General features: G+C 47.7%; 1 protein-coding gene across 10 annotated transcripts in view; it reads right to left on the bottom strand.

Moving 5' to 3' along the window:
- The window catches only part of PRKCE (protein kinase C epsilon), a 493,249-nt gene that overhangs the window by 270,879 nt on the left and 195,901 nt on the right, over positions 1-26,469 (bottom strand). The window contains exon 1 of one of the 10 annotated variants that reach the window (XM_039222529.1): positions 23,836-24,419. The exons of the other annotated variants lie outside the window; for them this stretch is intronic. Coding sequence (XP_039078460.1) covers positions 23,836-23,941 — 106 coding nt within the window. The 5' untranslated portion in view covers positions 23,942-24,419. Of the gene's footprint in view, positions 1-23,835; positions 24,420-26,469 lie in introns of those variants that run through there. 10 annotated transcript variants of the gene reach the window in all.

The following is a 26,469-nucleotide window of genomic DNA, read 5'->3' as shown; positions in this document are numbered from 1 at the left end:
AGGCCACAATAATCCATCTCAAAGTTCCCCGCTGGCGCGAGCTGAGGGCAATCCTTCCTCCATCAGCATATGCTGGGAAATCCATGCGCCGTTAAGCGGCCCGTGTTGCTCAAGCACATGCCACTCTTGCTTCTATCTAGACAAAAACATACTTAGGTCTCTAGGAAGCCCTGCTGCCGGACTTGTGGCCATCTTTGAAGCATCTTTTCAAACCAGGTGGGTGCTCCGAGTGCACCCGGAGCAGACTATCAAAGTGTATTCCACAAACAGAGCAGATAACGCAGCCATCCCATCTTCCCAGACTCCCCTTCCACGTCAGCTTGCCTGACCTCAACTTAGGCCCATGCTTTTCTACCTCTGCATTTTACATTTGACCTTCCCTGTTTCTAATGCCCCCTCCCCCACTTCGCACCTTCTTTGAAAAAACAAAGCATCAAATGTCTGGTGAGCTCCCACATGCTCAGCACAGGGCTGGCCTCGAAGAGAAACAGAATGACCTGCGGCATGCGTCCAATGAGCTCATCGGTCTACACGGACAGACGCGGGGCACGAAAAGTCCCAGTAAGGAGGTCACACACGTGTCACAGGGGCTGAACGCAGGCAGTCCCCTCTCGCTGGGGAGGTGCGCAGAACCTGCGTGGAACAGGGCCTCGGCTGTGCAGGGGGCAGCAGCGAATGGCTCCCGGACAACAGAACTATCAGTGAACAAAGCATGAAACCAGCAAGGTATAGGGTATATCTGGGGACCTGCTCAGTCAGGGAGAAGAGTTTTCAGAATGACAGACGAGGCTGCAAATGGAGACCAGATGTGGACGGTGGAAGGCAGGGCCGGTGGAAGGAGTCAGTCTTTATCCTCCAGGCAACGGACGGGAAGATAGCACAGAATTTGGGAGCCACCGTGCTGTTTCGTGGGGTCAGATGGAGTGGCGGCGCCGAGTAGGAATCCTGCAGGTGGGAGCCACCAGAAGCAGGAACTTGCTCAGATGCTCTGAGGCACCTGACGGTAACAGGCACCTGGGCTCTTGCAGTTGCCATGGGAACAGAAAAACAGGAGCGGCGAATGCAAATGGCTTTTTTAAGGAAAACTGGGATGCTGTGACCGTGCTGACAGCAGTGGGGAGAGAAGTGTCCATGAGGACAGTGATGTTCTGAGTGGACACTTCTGTTTTGGGGGGGGGTTAGCATCTAAACCCTTTTCTATCTCGGAAGAACCCCCCATCACATGCTTCCTGATGGAAGGCAGAGCCCATATCTGCTAGAGAAGTTGAAAGAGACAGACTGCCCTCTCCCCTGCCCCTTGGTAGCCACTGTTCATAGGTGTGATCTCCCCCAGAGGGTTTCATCTGGACTTTGAAACTCAAGGGGTGACAAGGATGTAGAGGCAGTTTAGGATTCAGTCCCAGAGGGGCATCTGGCAGCGATCAGGGCAGGATCCAGGGCCGTGATCAAGCCAGAGAGCTTCCATGGTTCAGCTTGGGCCGAGCTTCCTGTGACCTGGCAGAGCGAGTTCTCCAGCCATGCTGCAGCCTCTAGATTCCTTCCTCAACGGGCCCCCAACAGATTCCTTCAGTTGGAATCACACTGATAAAAGTACTGGATTCAATCCGTGCTGAGCCCCTCCTCAAAGCCTTTGTCCCCACACACCCAGATGGCACAGCCTCTTGTCCTGCTGAACCCTTCTAGCTCCTCTGAGCACACAGACGCTCACTAGGCACCGCTTTGTGCTCACTTCTATTAGCCAGTGTTTCCCCGACTAGGCTGCAGGTGCAGCCAAGACGGAGCCCACATTTTTTTTTGAGGGTGTGGAGGGACAGAAGGGGAGCGAGAGACTTTTTTTTTTTTTTTAATTTATTTTTGAGAGAGAGATAGAGACAGCATGAGCAGGGGAGGGTCAGAGAGAGAGGGAGACACAGAATCTGAAACAGGCCCCAGGCTCTGAGCTAGTTGTTAGCACAGAGCTCGATGCGGGGCTCAAACCCACGAGCTGTGAGATCATGACCTGAGCCGAAGTCGGATGCTTAACCGACTGAGCCACCCAGGCGCCCCAGGGGAGCGAGAGACTCTTAAGCAGGCTCCACGTTCAGGGTGGAGCCCAACATGGGGCTGGATCCCATGACCCAGGGATCATGCATGACCTGATCCTAAATCAAGAGTCCCACTGAGCCACCCAAGCGCCCCCACATCTTCTTAAACTTACTTCTGTTGCCGTGTTCCACCCCACCCAGCAAAACCTGGCCCACTCCCACACTAGCACAGCGCTGTGGGTAGAGCAGGCACTCTCCATATACCCACAGAAGGATGTGAATTTCATTTCCGTTACACAGGGATGTGAATTTCATTTACTCACTCTGGGCAAAATCTGAAAAGCCTCTCACAGGAGATAAAAGTCTTTATTGCTGCAATGTTTGGAAACTTTTGTAAAAATATTGAGAAAGAAGGTAGAGAAAGAAGAAGCCTGGTAGAGTAACATCAAAATATATTTAATGATCATTTTTGCCTCAAAACAAGAAACGGGTACAAGTATAGATTCAACAAGACTGGCCATATGTGAGTGGCTAGCTCAAGCTAGGAATGGGCACATGAGGATTTATTTTACTATTCTCTTTAGTTTTGATGTTGAAATTTTCCATAATAAAACCCTTAAAAGATTCTAGGATATCAAAATTAAATGGCTGTCCCTGAGAGGCTAAGCATGAATGGAGAGGGGACTGAAATCTCCCATGACCATGTGATAATTGCTCAGGATGGACAGTAAGCAGTGAGCTCCCTGTTTTTAGGAAAAGCTTGGATTTAGTAACAATGGAAAAACTTCCACTTATTAAAGAGCTTACAGGAGTGGGGGAGAGTGCTTCAGTAACAGAATCAGCGCGGAGGGATTTGAGCTCAAATAGCACACAAGGGCGAAGCGGTAGTGATAATACCCACTGTGCGGCGCATACAGTTCTCTGCCCCATTCTGCTTCTCAGGGTGACCTGGAGGAGAATGATTGATACCCGTGATTTACCTTTGTATACATAAGAAACTATCCCATAACCAGCCATCCATCCCATAACCTCAGGTTCAGTGAATCAGAACATGTAATGATGTAAGGACTCAGAAATATGCTCGTGACCGTAGAGACATCACTTCCACCTTTCACCAAACTGATTGAATCCTGTAAATCCCACGTCCCCGTTCCTGGGAAAGCTGTAAATAAAATCTACTTAAGGCACGGTGGCCTGACTTCCTATGGGAACCTGCCTAGTGTTCAGAAACAGAGGTGTACTCTCAGTTTTCAAAACCCTGGTACATATTTCAGGGCTTCGACTGAAACTTCAGAAAGGGCCAGCTTGAGAAGGACACACCCTTGCCACAGGTGACCTCTGTGTCAGATGGTTAAGGCAGAAAATTAAGATCAATGGAAGATGAACTAGAATATGTAAGCTCATCTCTGGAGGGGTCCCCTCTTAACCCTCTTCTGCATCACCGGATTTTTAGAAAGTGCTTATGGACTACATTTACTGCTGGTCTGATCCTCATGTCCATCTCTGGGGTCTTGCCATCATCCTGGCTGTAAATTCTGCTAAGCAGGGCTCTGCCTTCCCCTGCTCTCAGCTGCAACGGTCACTCACAGAGGTCTCCACCTCCCCCTCTTCTACCCAGGACACTCACCTGAGACTCCAAGCTCCCTCTCCTGCTGACCTTATTTTCCTTGAGCTAAATGCAATTCCCTCCCGGCAACACGCCCTGCTTCTTGTAACAGAGCAACACACCTGAGATGTGGTCTACCACTGATGAACACTTTACTGGTGCTGTAACTTCTCCTAGTGATTACAAGGCTATTTCCCGAGAGGCCCCGAAGGTGCCAGCTGGGTGCCTAAGGGAACCTCCTCTGTCCACACAGGCTCATTTCACTAGGCAGGTGGGTGTCCCCTCCTTTCCGGTTCTCCTTGAAAGGCAGAGCGCCATCCTCCCTTTAGCAAATCCTATCATTTTGAGGGTCAATGTTCCTGATCAAGGTTACTGAAAAGGTTCAGTTCCTTGGAAATAAAACAAACCCCTCCTCCAAAGTACTCCCTTGCTTCCTCTTTGAAATAGAGGGAACATGTGTTCCTCACATGTGTTGGAGAACACTACTTCTACGTCTCTTAAAAGCAGGGCTTTCCTGTGACCAACTTGGGGCCTTGCATTCTGTAGTCTCACCAAAGAGAGATTCACACACATATTAGTGTAGTAAAGACTACAATTAGGACTGTAATGTATCGTTTCCCCTAATAGCATCCAGTGAGATTAGAATTCTCTAGAACTCCCCCTTGGGATGTTGCAGCTACAGCTTAATAGTCCCAAAGAAGCGAAGCAGAAGCCCAGAGGGCAAACGTGTGGCCTTTGCTGCTTTTAACTCCTTGCTGTCTGTTATCTGGAGTCATGAACACACAACCCCCGACAGATTCATGACGATTCTGTGCTCTGGCTATAATCTCATTTCTGTCCACGTCAGCGGACTCTAAAAATCAAGGCCCATTTCTACTGGTCACCAAGCACGGGGGATACAAAGGATTGGTTTTCAGCCCACACACCACTCTCCTCCCTTGCGTGCACAGTGGATGGAAAGCCAGGACCACACCTCCCAGATCTCTCACGGCTAAGCCTCCAGGTGTGAGTTCAGCGTGGCCACTCAGATATACTTTTGGGGAATTCGGAAAGCAAAAGTGAGGCGAAGACCAAAGTTCTCTGTCGCCGCTCCTTCGGCAGCAAGCAAGCCAGGAGGCACTCGGTTTGCCTATGATGGTTTTAGCCAGGGCTCCAGCTCCAGATGCCAGCTTCATGGGCATCAGGAGGCAGGACTAAAACACCCACGCGTGGGTGCAGATCACAGCAGTGTGGCCTGGTTTCGATTGAGGCAGCCTCTCAAGCATGGCAGTCCCAACGTGGCCCTGGGGATGCTGCTCCATCGCCGTAGAAGAGGCAGCGGCCCCCTTGGTGGTCTGGCTCTCTAGCATGGCTTTGGGACCCTCAGCCCCGAAACCTCCACCTGGACAACCGTGTCATCAGACCTCTTAATAATTCAAGCCGTTCAATTCCCTGCAATAAACCGGTTCCTCTTGGAGTTCCCTCTAGTGGATCCTGCTTCCTGCAGCTGAACCTTGATCCACACTCCAGCTCTATCCGTGTTCCGGCAAGTATGACCCAACCTGTCCATCGTATCTTGAGGACTGTGGGATTCTAAATAGTCACAGTCTACATTCCATCCAGGCAGGAAGCCTCCTGTATGGCTGACTGTGGGGGAAAACACTGAAAACCTGACCTTCTGCAACCAAGCATGCGTCCTGGGTCAGGTCGACATAGACGCCTGCCTCCCTAGCAAGTAATGATGTCAAAACTCCTGGAGTGGCGACTCTACGTTGGATGCCACCAGAGGTGGAAACCATGTAAAGCCCATGTGGCAGAGTTTACCAGAAGGAACAATATGCCTGGGTTCTATCTGCATCCCATGCCATTGAACTCTTGTGAGTTGCAACGTCCCCCCCACCCCCACCCAGTGGGGACAGTGACATCATCCACCTCAAAGGGAGACAGGAAGGAAGATTGACCTGAAAGGTCTTTGGGCAATGGGAGGAGTGGGAGGCAGCAGAGGAGAGCATGATTATTGAAGGATGCCATTTATTACTACTAATTAGTAGTAGGATCCAGAAATCATAACCAAGAAAAGTATATTTTACATACTTTGAAATATACTGGCTAAATCTTGAATACACATAACTTTTCAGCACATTGGCATTTAGAGACAAAATTTTATGAGCCTCATTAAAAAAAAAAATCAGAGCACTAAAGTGCAATGCTTCCTTTAGATTACAGCCAAGCACTGGAAAGGATTTGTTTGTTTGTTTTTTAAATCATCGAATTCCAACAGCACTATCAAGACCCATCGCAGGTTACAGTTTTCAGGTCAGTGATCCTTTGGTGCTGTCCCACACTATAGCTGGAGTATTTCCTGTACCTCTGCGGCTCTGGTTTTTTGTTGCTGCTATTGTTGTTTTTGTTTTTAAGCAAGAATCATTCCTGTTTCTTCAGTTTTTGACACAACAGTAAATCGATATGGCAGGTTTGTCTCACTGCTAGCCTTAAAATGCCATGACCCCTTGAAGCAGATCCTCTGGACACAATCTCAAAGTGCCACTCTATGATAACAAAGAGCCACAGGGCAAGGGGTTCTCAGGAAGAAATAGACTAACAGGCAGGAAAGCAGTCAGTGGCCAGATCAAGGGGAGGGACCTCAATGCTCTCAGCGTGCAGCAGGGTGGCGAGTTAGGAATTGAGACAAGTGACTGGAGGGGACTGAGAGTTACATAGCCAGAGCTCCCTGGGCTGTGGACAGTTCAGCAATCAACTCACTGTGCATTCCAGGACCCACAACAGAAGTCAGCCACTGTGTGGAGCCCAGAGCCCATAGGCTACAGCAGGTAAGGGTTACACCTGCCAGCAAGAGCCAGGTCCATCACAAGAGGTCCAGGAAGGCCCCTGGGGAGGTCCCTGATCAGGGAGTCCTGGGGAGAGGACCCCCTAAAGAGGGGGTAGGCTCAACATTCTCTCCACACCTGATTCTTGCACTTACGTTACCAAAAAGCCTTCAGTAAGACAAACCGAAACACATAACTCAACAGGATTCCTTTAAGGTTCCCTAGCACATTTAAAGTAGGATTTAGCTTTTTAAATGGTCTTACACATAACATTTTGGGAAAATATCAACATAAAAATCAGAGCACCACAACTTCGTAAATCTATGGATTTTTTTTTAAACCAGAAGAGAAAACATTTCACACTGCAAAATGAAATCCTAGGAGGTGCTCTAACCCTCACATATTCACTTTAGAATGTTTCAAGTGTTTGCTTTGATCATGGAATTAAACCTCATTTGTTGTCAATGATAGGCAAAGAAATCTGACTAGGGGACGACCATGCAATGCTCAAAGAGCCGGGCAGGTCCAATGCAATCAACGGGATACATGCATTCATGTAAATTAACTGTTTTTTAATTAAAAAAATTTTGTTAATGCTTATTCATTTTCACGAGGGACACAGAACACGAGTGGGGGCGGGGGGCAGAGACACAGAGGGAGACATAGAATCTGAAACAGGCTCCAGGCTCTGAGCTGAGCCTGACACGGGGCTCAAACTTGGGAACGGTGAGATCATGACCTGAGCTGCAGTCAGACGCTTAACTGACTGAGCCACCCAGGCACCCCAGATTAACTGCTTTTTAAAATGAAGTTGGCTAGGTTTGTTTTGTGTGTAGGGAGACAGGTTTTAAAATACATGCAGCCACCTTCTATGATCTGATTAACGGCAACAGCTTCCTCCAAGGACACCGAAGAGTTAGCTGCAAATATAAATGTCCCAAGCAGAAGGGCTCTGCACACAGGGCTGCCTGAAGACAGCTTTGCTGTATTCGCTCAGAACAAAAAAAAAAAAAAAAAAAAAAAAAGAAGCTTTGTCAGGCCCTTCCCTCCAGACACACACATCATTTTATTTGGAAGTCACATGGTGTGATTAAATTTAACTGGGTGGAGCAGCAGTGGAAAGCCACAGTATTAACAACATAACTCTTTTTGAGGAGAGATTCTCTCTGCCAAGTGCAAAGGAGATAATTCTGAAAGTGGTGAGCTGCTAAGAACTGCTTTCAGCATTTTTTAAAAATCTAGAGGTACCAAGATAGAAGATCTCTGCTTGCTATGGCACTGCTTCTAATAACCTTATCTGGGGAGCACCCTGGGTTTTCATCATTTGGCTCCTGGTGGAAAAAAAAAAAAATCATAGCCCATATAGAAGAGATTAGTCACTTATATAACTAACGTAAGTTAATGTCTGTGTGTGTCCATGTGTCCAGTTTCTGGAAGGTTACAGAAGTAAACAGAAGTCATCTCTGGAGAATCTAACAGATGGGGGGAGGGGGCATCTTTCCCTCTCCAGTTTATACCCTTCTGTCCTAGCTGCATTTTTATGCGAAGCATTACTTTTATAATTAGAAAAACTGGCCCTGAACACATGTTTAAAAATTACTTTAAGAGCCCACAGGCCAGGGACCCTGGCAAGCTCAGTGTCAGCCCTGCTCAGTCACCAAGACGCTATAAAGGCAGAGACGCTCTGCAGCTGTAACACTCTGTACAGCTTCCAGGGCACCCGCTGCCTCTCTTTATCCCTGTAACACTGTCATAGGCATCAAGACAAGACACTCCAGAGACGTGACTGCTTCTATTTGCCCCAGAAAGAAATGGCGGTTCTGAAGACTAATGTCCTGCCCAGGGCCACGGGGCCTATGGCCGGGGAACCTGCACTTGACCCCAGGCTGCCTTCATCACCGCCATCCTGTCTTCATTCTGGAAACCTTACACAGGTCACTTCTAGGTCTTGGTCCACCCATCAACAAAATGGAGACATTATCATAGGCATCCTTTCAACAAATGAGTAACGAAGGTCAAGTAACTTGCCCAGGGACAGCACTTGAACCCAGAAACCCTGTCACTCCATTTCCTGGCTGCCATTCCAGCCTCCTCTCCCAACTGTCCCTTCCACCTAAAACAGGGCTGGTTTCAGGCCCTCAGATGTTCACAACAGTCTTGATTTGCAAAAGCAGGTGTCCTAGAAAGTGTGTGGCAGGGACAAGGGGCGATAAACTGTCCGCAGAGCCACTTGCTCTCAAGGCATTTGCCCAAAATCAGTTCTGTGCCCCAGGAGGCCTCGGGCAAGCTCATAGATTCCAAGCTGCTCTGCAGGATGGGAGAAAATAAACTTCAGCTCCGCAGAACATCGACAATTAGGGAAGCAACTGCCAAGGAAAGATTCCCAGGGCCTTTCCTCAAAGCCAGAGCCTGCACATCTCTCCGTGAGATGCCGGGGAGGATGACTCTCCCCCACCCACCCCCCTGCCTGAGCTGTGCCCCAACTTCTGGTGCCCACTCCAGCTGTGCAGAAACGGCCATGCCAGCCCAGCCCGCCCTTCCCCACAGTGTGACAGGGAGAGGACAAATCCCTCCTAAGGTACGGACACAATCCGTGCAGGGGCGGGAGACAGGTACTACCGTCATACGGGCTCACTTTTGGCACACGCCACGAGAACAGCTATCAGTGCCTGAAAAATACGGTATAAATTTAATTCCTCCCGTCCAGGGAAAGCAAAACGCCCTCAGAGTCCTCTCCCAAGGGCCCTGTGATTGCTCTGTAGCTTGCAATCAATGCAAACTCAATGTCCGGTTCATCTCTATGGAATCAAAATCCATACTTGGCTCTGTTCATGAGCAATCTTTTCGGGAAGCCCCCACATGGCCCCGCTGGAATGCAGTGAACGCACACCACGACGACGCACAGCATCTGGCTGCCACGCGGAGGGTGAGCACCTAAGAATGGGACTAAGACGTTCTTTTGTATCTGTGAGGTTTTTTTGTTTTGTTTTGTTCCCCGCTAAGATTCAGACAAACAGTTTAGCAGTGACTGGTCGTCGCCACACACAGCTGTGGCGTGCGGTTTCTGTCCAGCTCTGGATCAACGAATGACAAACCTTCAGACTTCCGATTGGTGGCCAACTTTATTAACAACGCCCAAGTCCTTCTGAATGGAGCCTGCTTTCCTCCACATGGGTTTGCTCGGCCGGGGAGGGGGTTGGGTGACAGAAGCCAGGGCTGCCCTGAAATCAGCGAACTCAGAGGCGTCACTTGAAGACTCAGGAAGTGCAGGGCAGGCCCCAAAAGGGCAGGTGGAACGTGAATTCTAACTCAACAGGCAGGCGCTTTCCATTCACTTTCCTCCTCGTCCTTCTCCTCCATTTGTGGGCAGATCCCCAGGGTCAGAGAGTCAGTGAGAATTAGGCCAGTTTTTGGGGTAATGCAGGGAAAGAAAAACGTCCGCCACATATCAAGGTGAGGAAAGGCCTGCGGAAGAAGGCCATCGATGCCTTTTTATCCCTCAACGAGAACTTTCCAAGCATCATTTTTCCACAGTCATTGAATTTGCTTTGCAAATCCCCGAGACATCTTCATATCCTTCAAGACTGGCTACGGTAGAAGGACTTAATGCCACTGATGAACCCTCCCAACGAAGAAACCCTCAGAGTCACACAGCCTCAGACCGTTCTGTGACTGACACCATCAGGGCAAGGCGGTCGCATGAACTCCGTGTCCCTTCCCAGCTTCTACACGGACGTGTACAACGGGACAGCCCCGCCCTGGACGCTGGGACCTATCTCCACAAAAGGAAATGCATCCCCATGAAATACAAAGGACCGAGGAGGGACACGTCACCAAACAGGAGAACCTGCTCTGACGTAGCCATTTACTCTTTAAACGCTAAAAAACATTTACTTATGTTTCGGCTGTGGGTTTTTTTTATTTCCACAGAAAAAAGCCTTTTTCCTAAGCCAGCCAGACCTGACACAGTAGTTTTTTTGGAAATAAGTCATCAATCCAATGGAAGGCAGCAAAACGCCCCTACGGAGGCTCCGGCATAATGAGGCACAGAGCTCCAGAGGTCCTTGAGCTACCACGGAACTTCTTAGTCTCTGGTTAACACACACAGCGGCCCGCAGCCCTGGGCAGACTCAGAAAAGCCGCTCAGAATTCACTGTGAGTGACACTAGAGTGGGAGATTAAAAATACAGACATCAGAGCCAAAAGGAAGGGCTCTGTTCACATCTCGACACTGCCTCTAACTATGTGATCTCGTTACTCTATCACGCTGGCCCTCGGTTTCCTCGACTGTACAAACGGGGATAAGAGCATCTACAGTACTGAGACGATTAGATGAATTTATAGCACATAGTTAATATACTTCTTGAGATGTAGCAAGCACGATGTAAGCGTTGGCTATTTTTTTTAAATATTTTTTAATGCTTATGAAACATTAAATGTGTTCTGCCCCCACATGCCATCCAGGCTGAGTTTTTAAATCATAAAAATACATATAACACTATAAATTGAGATAAATGTATGAAGATAAAACAGGGCTATGAAAGCGTATACTGAGAAGACATAATGGACACTGGCCTTGGCCAATTCTCTGCTGAAGAAGTGACATTCAAAGTGAGACCTCCAGGGGCGCCTGGGTGGCTCAGTCGGTTAAGCATCTGACTTTGGCTCAGGTCATGATCTCACGGTTCGTGGGTTCGAGCCCCGCATGGGGCTCTGTGCTGACAGCTGGCTCAGAGTCTGGAGCCTGCTTCTGATTATTTGTCTCCCTCTCTCTCTGACCCTCCCCTGTTCATGCGCGCACGCTCTCTCTCTCTCAGAAATAAATAAAACATTAAAAAATTAAAAAAAAAAACCAAAGTGAGACCCCCCCCAGTTTCTGCCAGTTGAGCCAACTGTACTACCAAAAATAACGACCAGATTTTTTTAAATGTCAGATAAAATTATTCTTTAAAGCATCAAAAGTATAGGGAAGCCTGGGTGGCTCAATTAGTTAAGCATCTGACTCTTGGTTTTGGCTCAGGTCATGATCTCGTGGCCCATGAGATTGAGCCTGCGTCATCAGGCACTGCACTTAATAGTGTGCAACCTGCTTGGGATTCTTTCTCCCTCTCTCTTTACCCCTCCCCTGCTTCTGTAAGCACGTTCCCTCCCTCCCCCAAAATGAACAAACATTTGAGGCAAAATAAATAAAGAAATAAAGCATCAAAGTATAGATGAGATAGTGAGGAACTAGGGAATTTGAGGAGAAATAGGAACACAGGGAGCCACTTTTGCCCGGAGGGTATTTGCCGTTTCTGAAAAATTTCTGTTGTTTACAAGCCACTCAATCTATGGTATTTTGTTATAGCAGCCCAAACAGACTAAGACAGAAACAGCAGCCTGGATGGGATAAGACGGAGACTCAAGCCGGCTCTGGATGCCAGGCATTAAGCAGAAGCAAATACTAGAGGAAGGCACCTTTCTAACAGGTTGCAAATAAAAATCAGCACAATGAACCAAAGATAACCAAGTCCACAAGGAAGGAAGCACCAGGAGTAAGAACTAGTTGAAAATAAAAACACAGAACTACAAAAACTTTAAGTATTGGAACTGTCAGACCATAAACTATGCTTACAACATGGAAAGATTTTAACAAGACCACTTGGAAAATATGTGCCAGGAATAGGAAAACCAGTGACCTAAAAGATTTAAAAAAGAAACAAATAGAAATCTAGACATTAATATAGTACCAACAATTTAAAATTCAAGATTTTAATACCAAATTAGATACAGTTGGAGAGAGATTTGAAAAATCAGACTAAATTGTCCAGAGTACACCATTTAAAGACAAAAAAGATGGAAAATAGAGAAGGGGAGATAGAGGATGTAGAGGAAGGAGAAAATGAAGTGTTCTGTAACCAAGACCTCAGAAAGAGAAAAGGGGAGGGGGGGAAAGGAAATATCTGAAAGATGAAGGCTGATAATTTTCCAGAATTTTTGGGTTCTTTTAGTTTTCTTAATTTTTTTAAATATAATTTATTGTCAAGTTAGCTCACATACAGTATACAGTGTGCTCCTGATTGTGGGGGTAGAGTCCCATGATTCATCACTTACATACAACACCCAGTGTTCATCCCAGCAAGTGCCCACCACCGATTTTCGCCTCTCCCCCCTCCATCCATCCTCAGTTTGTTCTCTGTATTTAAGAGTCTCTTATTTATTTTCGAGAGACAGAGTGTGAGTGGGGGAGGGGCAGAGAGAGAGGGAGACAGAATCCGAAGCAGGCTCCAGACTCTGAGCTGTCAGCACAGAGCCCGACGTGGGGCTCAACCCCACGAACCATGAGATCATGACCAGAGCCAAAGTCAGATGCCCAACGGACTGAGCCACCCAGATGCCCCTCTAAAACTTTTGAAAGACATCAATATGTAAATGTAAAACCCCATTCAATTCTAAGAAGGAAAAATAAAAAGCCAAACCTAGACACATTACTATTAAAATGTACACCACCAAAGATAAAGAGAAAAATCTTAAAGGGATCCTGAAATAAAGCCAAACATATTACCTTCAATAGTGACAGACTGACGGGTGTCCTCTCAATAACAATGCAAGATAGTGGAATGATCCCTTTAATGTGCCGAAATAGCTGCCTACCTAGAATTCTATACCAACAAAAGCAAAATAATCATCCAAGAATAGAGGTCATCAAAAATATTTTTAAGCAAAACTAAGAGTGTTTGCCTTCAGCATACTGAAATGTGAATTGTAAGGGAATTTATAAAGGATGTACTTTAGGCAAAGTATCCTAAATGATAAGTTTGAAGTATAAGAACAAAGGGCAAATAAAGTGGTAAATATGGGGTACTATCAACAAAATATTGGCTATGTAAAACAATAATTATAATGTTTTATAGTTTCCTTTAACTAAAATTTTTATCAACAGCATGTAAGATGAGCATGGAGAAAATAAATGTAATTATTCTAAGAGCCTTGTATTATCTGAAAAGAGGGTAAAAGTTTGATTAAACCTTAAAATTTGAAAAACGGGCATAAATATATTTAAGTGGTAATTTCCAAGGTAATCACTAAGAGAAAAAGACATTTCCCAAACTAGTAAATGGCAAAAATAAAATGGTAAAAAAAAATCAAGAAAAGAGGGTAAAAGACCAGGGTACATATAGAAAGAATAAAATGTTAGGTTTAAACCCAAATATATCAGCAATTATATTAAATGTGAGTAGACAGAGATATTCTAGTTTAAAGGCAAGGACTCTCAGACTGGATTTTCACACACACACACACCCCTGCCCCAGTACGATATTCACAAGAGACAAAGGTATAATATAAAGAATCAGATGCTGTTGACCTGACCAGGAATCGTTTTCCAGGCAGAAAGAAGAACATACACAAAAGCTCAGAAGTAGGAGAGCTCAACTGATAGGAAGTCAATATGGTGAGGTGCGGAGATTAAAAAGAAACACAGCCTAAATTGAGCTGGAGGTGTAGGCTTAGCCCCTCCACACAGGGGAAGGCCATTTATCCTAAATGACTGAAAAGTATTGGAAGAAGTACACAAGACACAATCTAGGATCTCAAGCTGCAATACAATAGACTTAAGCACAAATAATAAAAAAGCTAGTGCTTCTAAGAGCACTTTGGTCCATTTGGGAAATGGTACAGCTCGAGTATGAAAGCTGAAGGTGACCTGAGAAGAACCACAGGGACCAGATGACGGAGGGCTTGTATTTTAATAAAGGAATGTAGATTTGTATGTTGCAGGTGACAGGGGACTGCTGAAGGATTCTAAGCTGGAGAGTAATTTGATGAGAAGCGCATTTAAAACCATTCAGGCATGACTGTGAAAGATGAAATAAGGGGAATTGGAAGGAGGGAGACCAGTTAGTCCACACGTGATTTCAGAGCCACTGTCACTTTTCTCTTACTACCTCTCATACTCAGTGCTGTACAGAGAAAGATGCATGTTTTTAAAGTTTATTTAGAGACAGACAGAGACAGATAGTAGGGAAGAGGCAGAGAGAGCAGGAGAGAGCGAGAATCCCAAGCAGGCTCTGCAATGTCAGAGCAGAGCCTGCTGTGGGGCTTGAACTCAAGAACCTTGAGATCATGATCTGAGCCCAAATCGAGAGTCCGGTGCTTAACCAACTGAGCCACCCAGGCGCCCCAAGAAGTGTGCTTTCTTAGCTCGCACTCCCCAGACAGAGGGACCAAACTCAGGGAAGCAGAAGTGGATTTTCAAGCACCCATAGTAGATTATCCCTACCATGGTTTCCAAACCGCAGAAAGTGGCTTACTTTTGAAATTCTAAAATCTACCCAGTGTACTATTAATTAGCAAACATTCGTTTAGCATTTTCTGAGGACTAGGTATCGGCTAACATGGCGGGAAATACAAAAGACTTAGCACTTTTAACTCGGAAGAGATATTAGGCCATTCACTTTCCAAAACGTGTGAGGAGTCTGACAACTCATGAAGTTCAACCTCCCAGGCATTGCTTGAACCCCCTGTAGGCGCAAGGTTGGCCGACATCTAGACGAACACGTAGGGGGATGGGAGCTCACCATCTCCACAAAGCAGCCCGCTTCACTGTGGGGAAATCATTACCTTGAGCTTACATTTTACCCCACTGCTCTTTACCTTTCCTGATCTACGCAGAACAAAATGAATCCCGCGTCTATAGGGCCACCCTTCTCTTGGAGGTGACTGCCTTGAGGCTTGAGCCCCGCCAGGTGTCTTCCCTCAGTGGACCCCTCTCCTGGCTCCCTCCAGAGTGGGCTGGGCTGCGCCAACATCCTCCTTAGCAGACATTCCCAGAACTGGTCCCCAGCTTGAAGAGTCTTCAAGACGGTCGTGAACACTGACCCAGCAGGCTTTAAATCATGGCCACTGCAGGCTGTAGAGGACGATGTTAACCAAGACCGAGATCAGACGTACGGTGGGATTTTTACCACAAACACTGCTGGCTGCTCCCTGGGCTCAAATGTATGGCTTTCTCTATTAATGGACAAGAAAAAAATGCGTTTGGTTTTTCTTTCCTCTCAGACTGCCGTACCACTGCTGCCCTGGGCCTCTCTGGAGGTGCTGCCCGCACGTCCACACCGTCCAAATGCTCCGTCTTGCCGCGTCTAAGGGGGCCCGTGGAGATTAGGTGAGCCGCTTGGGGTTTTCTGTATTTCTAGGCATACACACATAAGCATACATAGATTTCATAACTAATTCATATGTCTATGTATGCATATATATCCTCCTACCAAAATAAGAAATACAGGACACTCTCACCTGCTTGAAGCAAGCTTAGACATAAGCTATACCCCCAAATTAAGCCAGAACCAGACAAACAGAATGAGGCATTTAATTCCCCAATATCCCCAGTTGCCATCTGCTCCGTGGCATATTCTGAAATCTGTGAGAGATCCATGGCCAGCAGTGAGCAGAAAGCAGGACTCTTCTCTCTCTGGAAACTGTGGAATGCAGTTTGTTGGAACAAGCCACCAGCTGCATTTCATCACCAGGAATTGAGACAATTTAATGATAGAAGCAAGACACCTTAGCTAGGTGTTTGACACATCTCATGGCCATGCCCTGCCCAGTGTGACTCTTCCAACAACCCTTATGAGAGAGGAAGAAGGAAAGAAAGGGGGCCCCCAAAAGAGTGGCAATTGACAACTGGCCGAGAGTCAAGGGACACATTGGAAAAACAGCTCTTCGTGGCTCAGTCCATCTGCAGGGGGCACGTAGTTGAGAGCTGGCAGCCGTCTGTAGGCTGAGACGCCTCCTCCCTCACTCAGTCTTGAAGATGGCAGGTGGGAGGACAGGAACAAGTTCAGGGCCAAGCGATCACAGAAGCCACCCCACCCCCACCCCAGCTGGAATGGAGCCCCCTGGAACTCCATGAAAGCCCTACAGGGCGGCCCATCCAGCAATTTGGGATCCAGCAGGTTGCCCACAGCATCCTATGGGCAGATAAGGCAGGGAAGGGAGAGACCCCGAGAGAAGGAACCACCCTAAAGGTCCCACTCAGAAGGAGGAGCTTGCAAAATGGAAGGAGTCCTAAGTAGGAAGCTCCCTACATGGAGTGATTTGACAGAACTTTTGTTGACAGTGTCTTTAGTGCCAGCTCCTGTCCCTAGGTACCCCACACCCAACAGACCTATGATGAGGGGATGGTCACCCCATGTTGTATAGGGGAAGGGTCAAGATCAGAAAGACTGACACTGTGGGGGGTCTTAGCCGACTTGGGTTCTAGTCCAGATTTTCCAACTAACTCCAGGTATAACCCTTTACCCTTCTGCGTCACTGAGTTTCCCTTCAGAAGATGACAAGTTTGGGGGCACCTGGGTGGCTCAGTCGGTTGAGTGTCCAATTTCGGCTCAGCTCATGATCTCGCAGTTTGGGAGTTTGAGCCCCGCATCGGGCTCGCTGCTGTCAGCGTAGAACCCGCTTCGGATCCTCTGTCCCCCCCCCCCCCACTCTCTGCCCCTCCCCTGCTGTACTCTCCCCAAAATAAATCACAATTAAAAAAATTAAAAAGATGACCAGTTTGAACAAGGAAGCCACTGAGAACCTTTCCAGCTCCCAGGTGTCACTCTCTCCTCCAGACTTACAGTTCCATAGACTGTCCACCTGCTCATGACCCCTCGGCTCACATCTCCAGCCCAGACCTCTCCCCTGAATGCCAGAGCCATACGTCCCGCAGACCACCTGATGCCTGCCCTTGAGATCTCCCAGACATCTTGAACTAAACGTGACTAAGGTAGAGCTCCAAAATACCCCCATCCCACTCGGTCTCTCCCATATCAGTTAATGGCCAACTCCATCCGTGCAATTGCTCAGACCAAAATCCTGCAATCATCCTTGAATACTTCCTTTATCTTGCAACTTCTAACATTTTATTTATGAAAATAAAATTTTCAACTTACCTGCTCACATGTATCCCAAGTGCAACTCCTCATGATCCCCACTGCTCCAATCCAGGCCACACCATCCTACTGCTGGCCTGACTCATGACAGTGGCTCCTAACAGGCCCCTGGTTCTGCCTTTGCTGCCGACTGGTGCACAGTAGCCAGAAGGGTCCTGTTAAAACCCAGATCACCTCTCGTCTGCTCAGAACCTTCCAGTGCCCCTCTGACCCCCACCGCCTTCCTGCAGAGCAGAGTCCAGAGTCCCAACTGTGATCTGCAAAGCCCTGTGTAAGCCGGCTCCCTGCTGCCCTCTGACCTTGATTTTTACCCTTCGCCTCTTCATTCTCTCCATCCAGTCACACAGGCTCCCTTACACGCAAAGTCTTTCACTGGCTGTCCTCTCTGTCCAGAACGTTCCTCTTCCATTTCTGCAAAGCTCATATCCTGATTTCCTTCAGGAATGTACCCAAAGGTCTCCCTGGTCCCCTAACGTCTCAAGCTCCACCACCCCCTAAAATGCATATCCCCCTTTCTTAATGTTTTCTCCTTAGCAGTTACAATTAGGTAAGGATCCCTTATCGGATCCCTTATCATGCTCTTGGTCTGTCTCCGCACCCTCCCCCCCTCCCCCCAGAATGAAAGGGCCCTGAGGGCAGTGATGTTTGTGTTTTGTCCACAGTCTAGCCCCAGGGTCTACTATAGTGCCCAACACAAGGTCATTGCATAACACATCTATGGAACAGGGGAAGAAGTCCCACGGGTCACTGGTCCAGCTGACCCAAGGTCCTCTGGTTGCTCCTTCACCACTTGGTTGCCAGACCCAGACAGCAAACATCTCAGGCCCAAGGAGACGATTCCAGCAAGGCGTGATAGAGGCCTGTCCCCATTTTGGGGCACAGTCTTGGGAGGGGACTGCAGAGAAGTCTGCTCCTCACAAATGACCCAGCTGCCAAAGCCGCTGCTGTGCACCCTCATCTCTGCTAAAGGAAAATGCCCCCTAGGATGGCTTTTTAAAAAACCTAATCCCATGTAAACCCTTCAGCTGTTTACCCGAATTCCATTTAATCTCCTATAGAGATGCTTCTAAATCACCTGCTCTCAAGGACTCGGGGAAAAAAAAAAACCCAACTACTCCTCAGAAAATGTTTCTATCACCCTGCTGCTGAGAAAATAGGCTTTAATTTCCATCAAGAGAGGCACAAAGCAATAGGGCAATTATTTATATTTTTTCCTCAGTGCTGGATTATCTAACCACGGGTCTCAGAGCGTTTAATCTCCAACAGGTAAAGGGTTTTACCCACATAAATGCACCTTCAGACAAAGATCTCGGGCCCCAGCTGTAGGCTTATATGTGAGCCTGCTGCGCCTTCCATTTGACCTCATCAGGGAGGTCATAAAATACTCTCAAAGCCAGAGCCATTCAGAAAGGAGGTCTTCCTCTTTAGGGGCAGGAGGGGAGGCAGAGAGGGTCTCTTCCATCTCCGTGCTCCATGAGACGTCTGCTTTCTCATTCCACATCCAATGGCATTCCCTCTAAGAGGAACAGTTACACCAGAAGACGTCAAGGCAAGAAGCATCCAGAAGCCCCTGGGGCACTCTACTCTCTGAGAAGTCCCTTCCACAACGTTCCAGACAACCAGGCCCATGGGCCCCACTGTTTGCCCAGACACTTCTGGAGACAGGGCATTCATTCACTCTCCTTCTGGGAAGCTTGTGCTTCCTAAGTGCCATTGGTCCCCTGGGTCTATTACTCTTTTCTAAGTCCTGGGTCTTTATAATCACTGAGTGCTCCCACTGTGCCCAACACATGACATAATTTACCTCATTTAATGGCTACAATCTGAGGAGAGAGTTGCCATCCCCATTTTCAGATGGGGAAATGGAGACTTCCACTCCTTCTCTCTCTTCCTGGCCATTCTCCTTGTGACACGGGTTCTAATGTGGCATTTTATGAATGCCATAACCATGACTGGAATCTCTCTCACCCTTATTCTAGAAACACAGGCTAGCACTTACAAATCTACGAAAGTCTTCAAAGACAGGGAGGAAAAAAAAACACAGCACGCTTAGCATAAACGCCAAGAAAGATACTGAAGAAACTCAGGCTCATCACATGATCCAATAATGAGTCAGGTCAGCCTCTCAGCTGAGATCGGACTCCAAATTAGATGCCAATCCTATGCATCTTGATTCCACCAAGGCCCTCTATCAATTTTTAAAGAGCTTTTAGGGAAGTTTTAGTTTAATGGGAAAATGAAACAGTAAGTACAAAGTTCCAAAATCCCCCTGTCCCCAGAAACACAGTTTCCTTTCTTATTTACATCTTGTCTGAGTCTGGTACATTTGTTACAATTGATGAACAGATACTGATACATTAGCATCTACAGCTTCCTTTAGGGGGTCATTCTGTATTATGTTCTATGGAGTTGGACAAATATATAATGATGTGTGTCCATCATTACTGTACACAAAATAGTTCACCGGCCTACAAATCCCCTGTGCTCTACCTCACCAGTCCCCCCCTCCCTCCCCTGTCCCCAACTCCACCCTCCGGGAACTGGTGACCCCAAATAATAAACAAGAAACCCTGGAACTAATAAGTAATTAGAGCAAGGTTGCCTAATACAAGCACTTGCTTTCCTACACCTTAGCCATGAATGATTGAAATTTGAAATTAAAAACACACTAGCAACAAACAAAACCCAAAAAACCCTCAGGCACAAACAGATATGAATCTACCAAATATGTACATGATCTATAGGAGGAAAACTACAAACCTCTGATGAAAGAGATCAAAGAAGATCTAAATAAGTGGCTATTCCTTCGTTGAACTTTAAAAGCAAACCCTCCCTCTGTTACCCTGATCTTGAATTGTAGCAATAGTTAACAGACAAATCCACTAAGCAGAGGCAGTCCCATGGATGTGCGGCTGAAACACAAAGCTCAGGCCCGCCACCCACCGTGGGCTGTGGCGGGGAAAGAGGTGCCTGATGGGGTGGCCATATAAAATACAAACAAGTGCTTAGTGTATATACGTCCCAAACATTGCGTGGGACATATTTACACTAAAAAATTACAAAACTTACTTGTACTTTAGCTAAATTTCAAATTTACCTGAGGCTCCTGTGTGTGTATTTGCAGCATCTGGCGACCCTACCCCAAGGCCTCACTATGGCGAGATGGGGAACCAAGAAAAGTAACAAACCTCTTCGGTGTACTCAGTGCTTGATATCTTTCAAAGCCTTTTCAACTCTGTTTCTCCGGATTTGCTACACATGTGAGAGGAAAAGGGAACAACTATCTCCACCCTCATAAATGGGGGGGTGGGGGGAGGAGACAGGTACCATGCCACGGAGTGAAGGCCACGCGGGTCAGGAACACAGCTGGCTCTCAACATGTCTAAGCCCACCTGTTAGTCCAGTGGCTGAACGTTGGAATCACCTGGCGAGCTGCCAAAAGCCCAAGACTTGGGCCCCACTCCTAATGCCTGGGCATCTTTTAAAAACACTTCAGGACAGAAAAAAACTAAAGGTGTATAAAAGTCGACAAGAAGAAATAACCCCCCCGGGACCCAATCACTCAGCCTCAACGATGATCAGCCCACGGCCAATCACATTTCACATACCAGGGCTGACCAACAGTATTTTCTGTTGTGATGGAAATGTTCCAGATCTATGCTGCCCAATATGGTAGCTGCTAGCCCATGTGACCAATGGGCACCTGACATGTGGCTGGTGTCATGGAGGAACTGCTTTTTCGGTTTTTAAAAATGTTTAGTTGATTTCAATTCAAACAGTCACAGGTAGCTGGTGGCTACATGTTGGTAGCCCAGATCAGTACCCTCGCCCATTTCTCCCCACCACGTTATTTACTGATTTTTAAGTTTTTATTTAAATTCCAGGCAGTTAACATACTACCATGTTGTTTTGAAGCAACTCCCACACATATTATTTTATCCATGTATCAATAGCTTATAAAGCTTTCCAGAGGATTCAGATGGAAATCATGGTGGGAGACCAATCATCAGTCCATCAAATACTCAAACAGGTAACATTACATTTAACTTGAGGACTTTGACAACTTCACAATCTTGACAACCAGGTTGTAACCTTGAGTGCATATCCAGTCACCTGGGGGGGCTTAGACCTATGCCCAGGCTCTGCTCCCAGAGATCTGGGTTTGGGGAAGATAACTTTTTCTTTCCCTCCTCCTGATCCTTCCCCATTCCCCTTCCCCCCGCCCCCCCCCACTTGTCATGTGATTCTAACGTGCAGTCTAAAGTGAGAAGCACCGCTTAAAAGCCTTTCTATATAAAGCATTTCCACAGACCAGCCTCACCTGGAAAGCTGGTTAAAAAAGCATTATCTCGGGGCCCACCCCAGACCTTCTGCATCAGAATTTACATTTGAACAAGCTTCCCCAGGTGACTTACATGCACACTGAAGTTTAAGGGGCACTACTCTAAAACAGTGGTTCTCAAATTGGGGTCCCCTGACCAGGCCCCTTGAACTGAAAACTTGTTAGGGGTAGGAGTTCTAGAGCCTCATCCCAGGCCTACAGAATCAGAAACGCTGGGGGTCAGGCAGAGCAAGCTGTATTTGTACACAGCCCTCCTGGTGATGCTGATGCATATTCTAGGTCAAGACCCACTGCTCTGGAGTCTAGAACGTGACTATATTGCCCAAGCAGCAAGTACTGATTATAAAAACAACGCTTCACTTCAAGAGAGAAGCTGAAGCCATCCTTGGGCTCCCACGCAAACAATTAGACATAAATTAAGATATCTCTTTACAACTCGTGACATGGGAAAACAAGGAGTGGAATTAAAAACAAAGCAACCTGGGATCCTTAGAAAAGTACAGGCCAATAATTGACGTTCATAAAAACCTCCAAGACTACTAAACACATGGGTTATGTTCCATACATTCTCCTTGAGAAGGTACCCAAGTTTACAGTTTAGAAATAGTTTTATCACAATGTCTTTCATTTCTTTCAAGCAAAAAAGAATTGCTTAGAACAGTCTATTGTGTCAACTAGTTCATTCCTAACACGGGGAGGTGGGGGAGGGGAACATGAAGAAAAGCCCCTCCAGGGTGGCGTGGGAGGACCCAGCACCATTCTCCGGAGAGGTTCCTGTTAAGCTTTTGGAGGTGGTGAATTCTTCTGAGAGCTGGAGCAAACACCTTCTGCCCTTAAAATGCATGTCCAGAATGTACAGAAAATTTTACACACAGTGTCCAAGGAGTCGAGGCCCCTCGGCCAACAGGTCTGAAGCTGAGGACGCCTATTCTGGTACAGAAAGCAGGCAGAGAGAAGAGAATGCGGCTTTTTCCAGGGAAGAACCATTCAGAGCCCTGCCAAATCCTAGCTTACTGTCTCACCAGCTAAACGACAACCAGAGATTTCTATTCCACTGAAAAAGTGGGTGCAGGAAGGCCCGTTTTACTGCTGCCATCTACGAGTAAGGAAACTGAAATCCGGAACAGTCTGGGGCTAGTCTAGGTGGGCCAGCGACAGAGCCAATCTCGGCCTTTCCGCTGGGCCATCTCCTGCATACTAGGATGCAAGAACCCCGCCTTCCTTACGGCTCCAGGACAGCTAGGCACCCCAGCCTCAGCTTTACTGCCCACCCTTTTAGAGCCCGTCTCTGACACAGCCACAGCCTGCCATCCGTGGCTGTTTGTCCCCTCCCGACCAGCAAAAGCCCATCTCTGCTTCCAAGCCTCTATTCCAAGCCGAGTAGGGTTGGCCAGCCCATCCTCGGAGCCTCAATGAATCCTGGACAGGAAGAAGTCTTAAATCAGTGACACTACCGTGCTGACTGTTGTAATGCCTATTCCCACAACTAAAAGCGTGAGCTCCTTGCGAGTAGTCGTGTGACTCATCTCTGCATCCCCAAAGTTGGCCAGTGAGCACTCAACAGAAGAGGAAGGGAGGCCAGACACCACTGCAGCCTGTGGAGATTCATAACGGAGGAGCCCTCAGGCCTTTGCAAGTGTTAATTCACCCTGGTATTGTGTTTGCAGACAAGCCTGTCTCTAGGACTAAACTTTAAGCCCCTGAGGACGCAGGCGAGTTTTCCTATCGTTATGTGGGAAACCACATAACGCAGACCAAGGGCTGCGACGTATAGGCATCATATATACAGTGGGGGCTAAGACCCTCCATTTTCCTGAAGAGTCAAGTTCTTCCAAACAAAGTAGCCATAGGGGCTGGGCTGAATGCTAGCGAGATGTCAGGAAATGGGGAGCCTAATTCTACACACGCACCTTTCAGGAACAACAAACACACACAGACGGGTCAAACTGCAGGTCGGCCACCCTCTCCCCCAACCCCACAGCTCCTCAAACCACACATACTGTCCCCAGCTTCTCCCAACCCCAGCAGCCTGCGGGAGAGGGCGGTGGTTCCTCCAGGCACTAGGGAGTGGAGCAGAGAACCCAGAAGGCTGCTTTTACAAAGCTGTTCTCAGCCATCACGCTCTGATCTTGGGGGGTACCTGTGTTTCCAGTACCGTTGTCGCTTCTGTAGAACTTGCGGAGGACGTAGTGTGTGCCGAGCTTGGAGCCCAGGGGCATGCCGCACAGGTGATTGTGAATGCACATGTGCGTGCCTGAAGGTGCATGAGCACGCACGAGCACAAGCGTGGGGGTCGGAGCAGAGTTGACTTTAGAAACCAGCTGTCAGCCCTGAGTCCTAGCAGCCAGCAAAGCCCGGGGTGTTGCGCCCTTATTCCTATCACCTGTCGGGGACGAGGCAGTATACGTTTCCCAGCACCGCAGCCCTTGGGAATGGGCCGCAGCGATCGTGAATCAAGTCCAGCTCCAAGACCACAGACAGACCAAAGGGCCAGGCAAAGAGATCCTTGCCCCTCAGGCTGTACCTTGATGCCTTCTTGCACAGTGTCGTCTTCTCTCCTGACAGTCTGGTTGAAGAGTGGTGACGCCGTGAAACAAGGCATAGAACAACCTAAGAGAGGCCTAACGTATTGCTAAGCTGTGCAATCAGAGAGCCCTGTGGGGCTTCAGAAACAAGGCCAAGCTGCACCCTGCGGATGGGTTCCGGGGCGCTATGGAGGGAGCGAAACCTGCGAACCTGAGGGAGGAGGTAGTCATATACGCTAGGGGACAACATGGTAAGGAACGCAGATGAACAGATTACAAATATAAGCTCAAGATAAAAATGTCAATGAGTTCAAAGGACACGGGAGAAGGCAAAAGTCCTTTGCTCCCATTCCAACTTTGCAGAGATAACATTCTGTATGTGTACACATCTCTAGCGTGTATGTGTGTGTTTCTTTTTGCACCACATCTACTATTTCAACTTACTTTACCGAGCCATTTGTTTTGAACCTCTCTCCCCGTTAATATATAAAAATCAGCCTAAAAACATGTAATGGCTTCTTATTCCATTATAGGGAGGAACAAAATACCCTTTAACTGTGATATTTTTGCTTGCTTCCAATATTTTGCTATTTCAAATCCAGCGATTTGTCTTTGCCAGTGGGATATACCTGCGGCAGGATTTCTGGGTTAGGGTCCACTCCAGGCACATTCCTACCAACAGTTCAAATGGCACTTACGGAGTACCTACCATGTGTACAAAAGAGGTAAAATAAAACAGGTCTTATTTTAATGACACTGAAAGTAAGCTGATCCTGAGCTCCTGACCCCAGTGAGGAGGCGCCCATTTATTGAGGGATGAGTCAAGGGCATTTCTACTCTTTCTATATCTTTTTCTATTGTATGCATATACCTATTTTATGATAACTATTAAGTGTGCATTCTAACACGTGGGGTGTCAAACATCACTGCACAACAGGTGATTACATGGCATATTTACCCCCATCTAGTATACATCATAAATTCTTTTCACTGTCTTCAGCACAACCCAGCATGTGATTAAATTATGTGCATAAAAAAAAAAAATCACCCTGCGCTTTTTTAGAATTCTCTCCTCGGGGTTGCCAGGATTGCCTGTGGAGGAGAACCAAATAAGTCTCTAGCCTCAAACCCACCCCCACCCGTCATACCAGCCGCAGCATGAAGGAGCATTAACATCAGGCAATAGCTCAGCGCGCTGCTTTCCCGGCAGGAAAACCAGTGAGTAGGAAGCAGGGCTCCCCACTTGGGCTCTGATTTCCTGAAAAGCCGAATTCTCACCGCTCTTCCCACCCAGACCCTTTCTCTGTCCCCACCCTTTTATCAAAAGTGAAAGTCACTGCCACAGCACACAAGCCTGGGCTTCAAAGATCCGTGTTACTCACTGGTTCCCAGAAAAGCACTTGTCTGGGACACGGGTTAAGGAGCAGCCAAGAAGAGGTCATTGATCTCTGTCTCCAGGGCTCAGTGGCTTTGGCACCAGGAGGGGCCAAAGCTTTCCAGATGTTCCACGTAACGGCTGGACCGGCGCCAGGAGGGCCCTGCAGACCTACAAAGGGACGCCTGTTCCCCAAGCACGCACGGTTCGAAATCACAGGCCCTCTGAGGAGAGCGCCCTCCAAAGCAGGCGGGGCCTTCATGGAGCGCTCTGAGGTGTCCTCACTCCTCGTCCTGGGCAATCACCCAGCCCCACTTCCACGACACCCCTCCCCCAGCATTCACAGGCACACACATTTCCCCCAAACTACCAGCTCTGGTTCCTATAGCAACAAAGCAAAAGCCAACAGGGTTTGAAAAAGCAGCAAGCTTGACGGCAACCCTGCAGAAGGGCAGAGGAAAAAGCCTGGGAAACTCTGGTCTTACCCTAGCAATCTGCCCTCAGAGGAGTGCCAGCCCGCCAGGGGCCCGAGCTGCAAATCTAAAAACTGAGCTCTCTGCTCCCAAGGGGGCAATTCCCTTCCTCCGGCCCCACCTTCCCTCCCTGGAAAGAAGGCGGCCACAGAATACACTGAACAATGCCCTCCACGAGTTGGAAAGTTATCCGAACGGGGGGCGAATCCTAAACACGGCGTTTGGACGATCGCACGGCGATGGATACCAGGACTGCTACGAATACCACTGGCTCAAACAAACTGCACAAACATTTTTGAGCGCCTACTGTGTGCCAGGCACCAATCCGGATTGCCATGAATGCAATGATACCCTGACAAGACTAAAGACTTGCCCTCTGCAGCTTATACGCTAGAAAGGCA

Source organism: Hyaena hyaena, unplaced genomic scaffold (genome assembly GCF_003009895.1).
Source record: "Hyaena hyaena isolate Hyena2069 unplaced genomic scaffold, ASM300989v1 scaffold_1147, whole genome shotgun sequence".
Lineage (NCBI taxonomy): Eukaryota > Metazoa > Chordata > Mammalia > Carnivora > Hyaenidae > Hyaena > Hyaena hyaena.
This window is presented reverse-complemented; position numbering and strand designations above follow the sequence as displayed.